Source organism: Rhipicephalus microplus, chromosome 9 (assembly GCF_043290135.1).
Source record: "Rhipicephalus microplus isolate Deutch F79 chromosome 9, USDA_Rmic, whole genome shotgun sequence".
NCBI lineage: Eukaryota > Metazoa > Arthropoda > Arachnida > Ixodida > Ixodidae > Rhipicephalus > Rhipicephalus microplus.
Genome location: NC_134708.1, coordinates 106,945,298 through 106,956,044, shown reverse-complemented (window position 1 = coordinate 106,956,044; position 10,747 = coordinate 106,945,298). Strand labels below are relative to the sequence as shown.

Below are 10,747 nucleotides of genomic sequence, written 5' to 3'. Positions count from 1 at the left end.
TGTAAAAATCTAAGCACCGAGTCACTTGGGCACTGAAAACATGAAATGTTAAGTCCACACGCATTTTCTCGAATCCATTTGGAAAGATATGTGATCGAGTCAGCTTTGGTGCCACTTTCAAGGTGATGGCACTGCTGTCAAGTTTCCACATGGTTGACACATGATCCCAGTGGGCCTGTAAAATTTCCACATTGCATCAGGAACTGTTAAGGATTCAAATTAGCATTGAGAAGTACGCATTATGCATAAAAATTCCACAGAAATATTAGAGCCAACTTGCCCTTCCGTTGTGGGTGTTGAAGCCCTGCTTCATCATTGTGTTTCTCACGCACTTCATGAGGTGAGGGAAGTCCGATATAAAGTACAAAAATCGGTGTTTGTTGCACGGATGAACAACTCTGCACTGAATGTCATTGAGGGTGGCGCGTATCCCCAGGATGTTCCACATAGATCTGTTCCAGGGCGCACCATCACAGCAAATGTAATCCACGTAGAGGCCGGCTTGCTCACACAAAATTGTAGCTTCTACCAAAAGTTTTGTCAACAGCCTGGCTTTTACGTTCCCGCTGGATGAAAACACACCTGAAGAGAAATAGAGCATTACAAAACGCTTCGGCATATGTGCCTTAACAGTGCAAAAAATATATTACCAATGATTTGTGTCCATTTCCCCACAAATGGTTGGAACATTATGACAAGCCCATGGTCAGCTTTGCGGTGTCTTTCATTGGCATCGGTAAACTTGCCGAGGTCGACAAAGCCTTCAATATTGCTGGACGACTGCAAGTCCAGATGAGCAGAGAGTTTCATTTCATCCACTACTATGCCCCCATGCCTCTCCATTTCATCCATGTCTTTAACTTTTTTCTTCAGACAGCTCAGGAGTTTGGTATTAAACCCATAAGCAGCAGCGAATCCCTGTAGATAAAAACATTAGGAACCATCTCTATACTGCACACCATATGCAATCACATACCTTGATGTATTTTTGAAGGCAAGCACGGCTTGGCAGGACAAGAATTCTGTGTGCTCTAAGATGCTCATACAGTCGTGCACTTTTCATTCTGAGGATGATGCACTCAAGGAGCCATTCTTTATTGTAGTTATATCCGCGCAAGGACCTTCGTTTGGCAGCGTCAAAACAAGCCTGCACCGCAGCCCGTTGCTTTTTTGGAAGAAGTTTCAGCTGAAATAATTAAGAAGCTATTAGTAATGAATCTATAACAACTTAATGGGACAGTGTACCTTTTCCTCTAACACAGATGCAATGATTTGTGAAGTCTTTTCTCGCATCTTCTTCAGGGCATCCTGCAAGGTAAGCAGCTTCATTTTCTTTTTCTTCAACGTACGAACAGCCCATTTCAGTCGTTGTGCAGCTGTTCTTGCAAGTGGCCGCTTAGTCTTTTTTTTTTTTAGACGGAGCAGACGAGCCTTCAGAAGGTTTCTGCATTTTCTGCAGGCAGTACAACGTCCAGATGAGCCATCTGTAAAGTGTACCATAATCGGTGGATAAGTCTAACCAAAGCAGGGACAGGTATCTACAGGCTCAAATAAAATATTTTAGGCAGGGTTTGCGCAACTGCGATATCTCATAATACCTTGTAGCGAAATCGATGAGGAACCATCGCAAGAAAGGGAGAAGACACGATTTTGAGATAGCTTCGCCTTGCTTTCCAAATTCAGTGGTTGGAACTCTTCCATTGTCCCAATTCCTACGCAGGGTGTCAATGTGTCTGCATACTTGAGAAGATCCTGTGCTTGGCTCACTGTCTGACAGCCACTTTTTTTGAATAGGAACCCGTTCAGAAAGATGCTGCACTGAGCAGCTGCTCCTTCCTCAGCTTCAAACAACACTATCTTGTTGTGAATAACAGGAGGTGTTAAATCTCTGTCCAATTTAGCGGTCTGGTAGCATAATGCATTCGTTTGCTCGAACTTCTGCATCGACCACAACTCGCTAGGACGGTGAAGCATAGCACTTAAGGAATGCAGCTGTTCGGTCAACATGACGTTCTGTTCTGAAACGATCACGTCATGGTCAATCGCTGAGCCTTCTTCGACATTGTCGTGGTTCACACTAATTCTTTTACTCGAAACAGCACTTTCAGCCACGCTTTTCCGTCTCTTTCTCTCCTTGGGCAGAGCTTTCGTCAAGTATTTAGGCAAATTAGGAAAAATCGTCGGCACGGCGTCATTTGTTAAGGTCGGCACAGCGCGCGGCATGTATACATCTTCACCATTAATCCTATGTTTGAACGTACGCACGACAAATCTGTGAAAAAGAAAAGAGAAAAGGACAGCCAATTGGTTATGTTGCAATGCAGCATGTGACACGTGGAACGCAAGTAAGCAAAATTGGTCTCTTGCTCGGGTGTGCGAACACCGTGCCTTCTATTTTTTGTACATACCTTGGGTCGAAGTGCTTCTCGCACACTGCGGAGTTCTCGTCAAGCTGTTTGTCCGCTCTTGGAATAGCACGAATCCATTTGTCGAACAGCACACTACACGTGGGAGCTCGGAAAAGGGAAACTTTCTCTCCTGAAGAATTATAATATCCAGTGTTGCAGCCAGGCACAAAGCACCAACGTTGCGTCTTCTTTTTTGTCGTTGACATCTTCGGACATTTCAGAGAGACTCAACGCAATCACCGATCGACGACATACTTGTAAGACAGTGCGACTGCTAACGAAAAAAATTATGGCGCGACTGAAGCAAACCCAGCGAAGTGCGCCGCTCACTACCCGCGCCGCTGCCATCAGCGCCCCTAGCGGCATCGGCGCGCCGAAGGACCCTCTCCGCCAAGCGAAAGGCGCCCCGCTCATCACACCTCCCCATTCTAGCCACCCTACCACCGGAGGGGGGAAACCGCCAGTCGCGCACGAGCCAACAACAGCTACTTGCGTTCAACGCTCGCTTTGTGCTTCGCCTGTTGAGTGGCGCTACTAGCCAACCAGCACCGTGCTTTGCAACGTGCTAAAGAGCTCACTTCAACCGCGTTTTTAATTGCTTTGTTTGGAAAACTAAATGTTTATTTTTTTTCCAAGTACTCAATTATGAATTAGTGAACGCTTTGATAGTTTCTTTGACGCCCATCACATACGTACAAACACATGCACGAACCCATACCAGTCGCCAATCACGCGCTTGAATGTATATTATTTTTTTTCAACTTTTTCATCTGGCATGCATCATACTCGTGGTATTATATTGAAAGTGACATTTGTGTATGCTGCTACATTTGGTACTCCTTCTACACCTCTACTTTACATGTTGTTGTAAACATTTTAGTTACGCTTTCGGTGTAATTTCGGTTCAGCGTGCTCGGCCAGGCTCGGCGTTCGGCCACACAACACCTATCAATCACGCTGACACAAACGAATAGCTTCACAGTCGTCGCAAGTAATACATGCATATATAGCATCATTGACGTGACGTCTAGTGAAAGTACCTACTGCGCCTACAAACTTTCGAGCAAACCGAAATGAACTCTGAGAAGGAATGAGACGTGAAAATAATAACAAACCCACCAGAGCTAATCTATTCAGACGGCCGCCTGCGAACACGAGTTTTTGCGCCGGAGAAGTCATGCCGAAGTTCGTATGAATTCCACACGAAACTACTACGGAATGTCTTGACGTGAAGCTGTTCTTGGTGTACTATACGGGAGCCGCTTGGATTGCTCCGTGGTCAGCATTACCGTAGGGCCGACGCTAGGCTGGAGTTGTGCTCACCGATTGTGAGTTTCGCGGTTGAGCAGTCGACCCGACGTATCAAGCAATCGCGATGCAACTTCAAGATGAATCGAAAATTAGCCGCGCCCCTGAGGGCCTCCGGAGCGAGATGTTTCGGCCGGAGGATTTTCGAGAAAGCAGAATTATGGCGAACGAAACTGGCATGGACCGTGTAAAGATTATGTTCGATCTCAGGTAAGTTTCATATACATTGAAACGGTTGTCTTCCTGTTTAAACTCGGGCCGAAAAATCACCGAGTGTGAGAGACCGATGGAATGTCGACAGTGGGTCCACTGCAGTAGTGTGTTTCGTACACACCAATACCACGAACTAGCTGGCACAAATTCTTGGTGCTCTATCAGCTCTGGTTTTACACTGTGTACTTTCAATCGCGATCAAGTCAGATAGGTGTCTAATTTCTCGCCCCTTCCCTCAGTTAGCGTTAAACGAGCCAATCGCGACAGAGAAATTCAATCTAGATCAAGGATCGGTCCCGGTCGAAACGGTGTGACAAGCTCGTAGTAACGCAGTACGGGAGTATGACGTAGTCTGGAGATGACAGTGTGCCCTCGGGCCTCTAAGTAACTTCAAGTAGTACATCGATGAAAGCTAAGCACCTATTCAGTGCAACAAATTTGAGTGCACGTTAAAGAGCCCCGGGTGGTCGAAATTTACGGAGCCCTCCATTCCGTCGTCTCTCATAATCATATGGTGGTTTTGAGACGTTAAACCCCACATATTGCCACAAGGCAGTAGTGAGATTGGGGCATGAAGCGGTAGAGGGTCTATGCTCGGAAAAAAAGACTACGAAGTGGATAAGTCTCAGCCCGCCAGTGTGTCAGCCATTGCCATCGCAAGTAAACATCGTAAATATCCGCAATTATACGTTTCCTTGTAAGATTATTGGTAGAGGTGTGGGGTAGGTTTACCTGGCTCTCCCGGCAAACCGACACGGAACTTCAGAGTGGTCGCCACCTTCATTTTCCTGCAATGGCTCGACAGGCCTACCCACAAGAGCAGCAGCAGCTGCCTCCTCTGATACTCCTGCCTCCACGAGACCCCGGAACCTTCTCGGGCACAGACAAGGACAACGTGAATGTTGAAGATTGGGTCGCATTGTACGAGCGCGTGAGCGAATACTATAGGTGGGACCCCACGTTGATGCTGGCCAACGTTGTATTTTACTTGCGGGATACGGCACTCACCTGGTATGAGATGCATGAGTCAGAGTTGACCAGCTGGGACATTTGCAAAATGAAGCTTGTCGAGTTGTTCAGCAGGCCATTTGGGTGGCAGCAGGCTGTGAGGAAAGTCTTGGAAGGTTGCGTGCAGACATCGACGGAATCGTACGTACCTTATATACAGGAGGTATTGGGCCTCTGTCGAAAGGTGGACAAGAACATGAACGAAACTGACAAAATTGCCTACATATTAAAAGGAATTACCGACGATGCCTTTAACCTGTTGATCGTTAAAGATTGTGCCACCGTCGACGCGGTGGTGAAGGAATGTCAGCGCTTCGAGCACGCCAAGAACCGTCGTATAACCCACCAGTTTGCGCGCCTGCCTAATACTGCAGCCACTTCGACCTGCGAAGGCTGCCCCAGGTTCACGCAAGCTACATCATCCGAAAATGTCACCCGGATTATTCACCGCGAACTCGAAGCAATGGCTCCTGCAGCCATCGCTTCCAACGGTCCTCAAGATAGCGCATCCACCGTCTCCCTTCCTCATCCAAGCCATCGTTCGCCAAGAAATAGCAAATCTCGGCATCGCACCTGTTTGCGCTGTTCGCACTACCGAGAGTTCAGCTTCGGTTAACCAGATCCCGGTGTACCCTTCACACTACCTTTCCCACTACCGGAACCCTGCTGAATGGAGGACACCGGATAATCGACCGATCTGCTTTCACTGCTCTCGCGCCGGACACATTGCGCGCTACTGTCGCAATAGTTGGACGTCCAATTCATCCGGGAACACTGGGACATGGCGCCGCTTTGAAGACAACTCTCGTTGGTTTTATACTCGGCGTGATGCCCAGCCTACTGCTACTAACGTTCAGGGCCGGAGGTTCAGCCGGCCACCATCACCCCAAGGCCACCGGTCTCTCCCGCCGATGACTCCTCGATCCAAGTCCCCTGCTCGACCTGGGTCCTCAACCTCAGGAAACTAGACCATGCAGCTCCCAGAGGTGATGCTGCATTAACGACCAAATCTGCAAATCCTCTGTTGACGATTCCTACACGCCACAATATTTTGGACCTTTTGGTGGATGACGTAACCGTTACAGCCCTCATAGACACTGGCGCACAAATTTCAGTCATGAGCGCTGTTCTCTGTATTAAACTGCAAAAAGTGATCACGCCTCCTCTTTAGGGTGCAGTAATGCTTGCCGATGGGAGCACATATACCGCTCTCGGCATGTGCACCTCTCGCGTGTGTATTGCTGGCCGTCAGACCGTCGTATTGTTCACCGTGCTTGAGCAGTGCCCACATGACGTGGTTCTCGGTCTCGACTTTCTCTCTGCACACTCCGCTCTTACCTACTGCTCGACGGGCCTTCTTCAGTTGGAACTACCTTTTGACGCCGCTGTTGCCCCTGATGCTCAAAGTCGCCTTTGTGCCACCGAGTTCCTGCATCTTCCGCCTCAAGCCGCGACTTACGTGCAGCTCGTGTGTGATCCGCCTGTGAGCGATGGTGAATATGTCGTTTCACCCATTACGGACGTGCTAAAGCATTCCATTGGTGTTCCGCACACCATCGTGAGAGTACGCCACAACCAGACCTATTTGTCTCTTTTGAACTTTGGTTTCTCTGCGCACGTGCTGCCTGTTGGTATTAAACTAGGCGTCGTGTCATCGTTGAAAGAGTGTTATATCTATGAACTATCAGCTGAGCAACCTACTCCTCACGTCAACTTGCTCACTGCGCCTCACCTCTCAAGCATTTACATTGCCAAAATGATAGCGCCAGATCTTTCGCCCTCCGAAGCACAAGACCTCCACCGTCTCTTGACATCCTATGCGAACATATTCGATCTAGACAACCGCCCTTTAGGCCAGACATCAGTTGTGACCCATCACATCAACACCGGCGATGCCAACCCAATTCATCGCCGCCCTTAACGCGTCTCCGCTGCCGAACTCTCTGTCATCCAGAAAGAGGTCGAGAAAATGCTCGCCAAAGGCGTCGTCGAACACTCATTTAGTTCGTGGGCATCCCCAGTCATGCTTGTCAAGAAGAAGGACAACACATGGCGGTTTTGCGTCGATTATAGACATTTCAACAAGGTCACTAAAAAGGACGTTTATCCCTTACCAAGAATAGATGACGCCCTTGACTGCCTTCATGGCGCGAAGTTTTTCTCGTCCATTGACCTTCGATCTGCTTATTGGCAGATCGCTATTGACCCGTGAGACTGAGAAAAAACAGCATTTGTAACCCCCGATGGGTTATATCAATTTAAAGTAATGCCATTTGGGCTTTGCAATGCGCCGGCTACCTTTGAGCGCATGATAGATTCCCTTCTGCCCGGCTTCAAATGGTCTACTTGCTTGTGCTACTTGGATGATATAATTGTTTTTTCACCGACGTTCGCGAGCCATCTTGAGCGACTGTCCAGTATTCTCCAAGTATTCTGCAACGCTGGTCTCCAGCTGAACTTCTCCAAATGCCGTTTCGGCTGTCGCGAAATAACTGTACTTGGTCACCTCATTAACGCATCTGGGGTACAGCCCGACCCGGACAAAATTCGCGCAGTGACTCAATTTCCCGTACACTCTTCTGCTAAGGATGTCCGGACCTTCCTTGGTTTGTGCTCATATTTACGCCGCTTGATCCGGAATTTTGCCGATATTGTGCGGCCTCTCACCGAGCTTCTTAAAAAAGACGTCCCATTTACTTGGAATTCGCCTCAACGTGCTGCATTTTCGGCGCTCATTGCAGCCCTCACGACCACGCCAATATTAGCCCACTTTGATTAAACTGCACCGACAGAAGTTCGTACTGATGCAAGTGGCCACGGAACTGGTGCTGTTTTAGCTCAGCGTCAGTATGGACGTGACTGCATCGCCTACACCAGCCACCTTTTGTCCCCTGCCGAGAGGAACTATTCCATCATCGAAAGAGAGTGTCTTGCTCTTGTTTGGGCTGTCACTAAATTTCGCCCGTACCTGTTCGGCCGCAGTTTTACTGTTGTAACCGATCAATATGCGCTCTGCTGGCTTTCGTCGCTCAAGCATCCCACGGGACGTCTCGGTCGTTAGTCTCTTCGCCTCTAAGAATACACCTACTCGGTCGTGTATAAATCTGGTCAACTCCATCAGGATGCCGACTGCCTGTCACGGTATCCAGTGGATCCGCCAAACGCCACAGAGAGAGCTACTGAGGCTTGCGTCTTATCAATATCAGACTTTCATGATATCGCTTCTGAGCAACGCCGCGACCCTGATTTACTTCCCATCATAGAAGGCCTGAGTTACGCTACTCCACCCACTTCTCTGAACTTGTATTTCCTTTATGAAGGGGTTTCTCTACCGCCCCAACATGCGCCCTAATGGTCCTAATCGCCTTCTCGTGGTGCCTTCCCATTTGCGTGTAGATGTTCTCCGACAGCTTCACGATCAACCTGCCGCTGGTCACCTGGGAGTCACCCGCACTTATGATCGCATCCGGCGCCCTTTTTTCTGGCCACGTCTATATCGCTCTGTATAAAAGTATGTCGTCAGCTGCGGCCTTTGTCAACGTCGAAAATGACCAACATCGCTTCCAGCTGGCCTCCTTCACCCTATTGAGATCTCTGTTGAACCATTCTGCCGTAGGGCTCGACCTTCTCGGGCCATTTCCCGCTTCTGCATCCGGGAACAAATGGGTTGCCATGGCGACCGACTACGCGACACGTCACGCAATCACCCGCGCTCTCCCAGCCACCTGCGCTACCCATGTCGCCGACTTTCTACTGCACGACATCATTTCGCATCACGGTGCTCCTCGACAGCTCATTACTGACCAAGGCTGATACTTTTTATCTCGCATTGTCCAGGATCTTGTATGTTCTTGTTCCACGAACCACAAGTTCACAACGGCATACCATCCATAAACTAATGGACTTACAGAGCGTCTGAATCGCACTATCACCGACATGTTGTCAATGTATGTTTCTCCAGACCACCGCGACTGAGACGCAACGTTAACCTATGTCACATTTGCTTACAACTCATCCAGACATAACACCGTAGGCTATTCCCCGTTCTACCTTTTTTATGGACGTTAATCCTCTCTGCCTCTCAATACACTCCTTCCCGCTGGGTCAAGCTCCCCTGTCACATACGTCTGCGGTGCCATAGAACAAGCTGACGCAGCATGACAGATTGCCCGAGAACGACTCACACTTTCTCAAGCCTTTCAGAAAGATCGGTACGATCGTCACCACCGCGAAGTTTCGTATGCACCAGGTTCACTAGTGCTCTTGTGGACTCCCTGTCGTCACATCGGCCTCTCAGCAAAGCTCTTATTTCGCTATGACGGACCATACAAAGTTCTACGCAAGGTCACTAACTTCACCTACGAGATACAGCGAGTCGTTGATGAAGCGCACTCAACGCCACCACCATCTACTGTTGTGCACGTCGTAAGACTGAAGCCCTATATGTCGCCCAACACTCCGCTTTCGTGACGAGCGCCGGGTCGCCGCTTTAATGCCGCCAAGTAGTGCCACAAGGCAGTTGTGGGATTGGGGCATGAAGCGGTAGAGGGTCTATGCTTGGAAGAAAAGACTACGAAGTGGATAAAGACTGGTCCCAGCCCACCAGTGTGTCAGCCATTGCCATCGCAAGTAAACATCGTAAATATCCGCACTTATACGTTTCCTTGTAAGATTATCAATCTTCAATCAGTGCTACAAAGTACTAGACCTTTTCCCGTGTCACGAGTCATCTAAGTACTAAGAAAAATGTAGAGGCTTACTAGGGCTGACAACCGTAAATCTAAGGACTGCTTATTGTTGCTTGTTATTCTTGCCATCTTTAAGCTTCGCATTAACATTACCTCCTTTAGTATGCCCACTTGGTATTCCCACTTGGTACCAAGAATACCAAGAAATGCCCACTTGGTATTCTGCTTCTACAAGCCAATTGTTTAAAACTAAACAGGCGAGACAAGCAGACGCCATTTAAACAAAATTCAAAGTGCTAAAGAGCGAGTTATATGGAACAGTATTTTATTGAAGCAGAGGACACATTAGTGATCAACGATCATTTGCTTGAAAGTTGTACAGTCATCAGCAAACTTAACTATAAAGTGCCACAGCGTGACCTGGGCCAGTTCGACTGATGCCAGCCACAAAATGCTGGGTGCTGTTGAGGAAATAATACATTGGTACGCTCAAATATGTTGGCATGTACTGGTAGCATCTCGGCAAGAGAACCCAGAGGCGCGGCGATGGCATCAATGAAATCATTTCAGGATATGCTGGGGAACATTTGAGTTGAGCTTACCAAGGACTATACAAGTGTTTTGACGTTACTGTGGTGAAGTAACAAACAGATGACTTACATGTCCTAGGCTTCTGGTACTGAAGCCTCTTTTGTGCAATGCGTGAAGATTTTCCAATAGCCCTTTGGTTTGCTTCCATTCGGAAGAACCACGCACACATTCAACTGATGTGTAATCATAAATACGGCTGTAACAGCAACACCTGTTTCAATCTATCTACAGATTTGCTACGAACCTCGTTGATACTAATATTTCAAATGTTCCTCACAGAGCAGGCACCAAGGGCTTTATTACCTCTATTATTCCTGGTGATGTGAACAGAGCACTGGTATGAGCGTGACTGCAAGATTCTAATCACTACATAGCATTTTCTTTCCGCTTGGAGATTACTAGTTTTGTCCTTGCAAAATTCTTGCTGCTATAACTTCTATATCCTTAATTTGACCATTAACTTTTTCAAAACTGCCAAATAAATTCGATTTGCTTCTTCGTTGTGCAGCCATTTGACACCTTGGTCGTAAT

General features: G+C 48.0%; 1 protein-coding gene across 1 annotated transcript in view; it reads left to right on the top strand.

Annotated features, from left to right (window-relative positions):
• The first annotated feature begins 3,408 nt into the window (after positions 1-3,408).
• The window catches only part of 140up (RPII140-upstream gene protein), a 31,803-nt gene continuing 24,464 nt past the window's right edge, over positions 3,409-10,747 (top strand). The window contains exon 1 of the mRNA XM_075874216.1: positions 3,409-3,926. Within this exon, the coding sequence (XP_075730331.1) occupies positions 3,784-3,926 (143 nt within the window). The 5' untranslated portion in view covers positions 3,409-3,783. The remainder of the gene's footprint in view (positions 3,927-10,747) is intronic.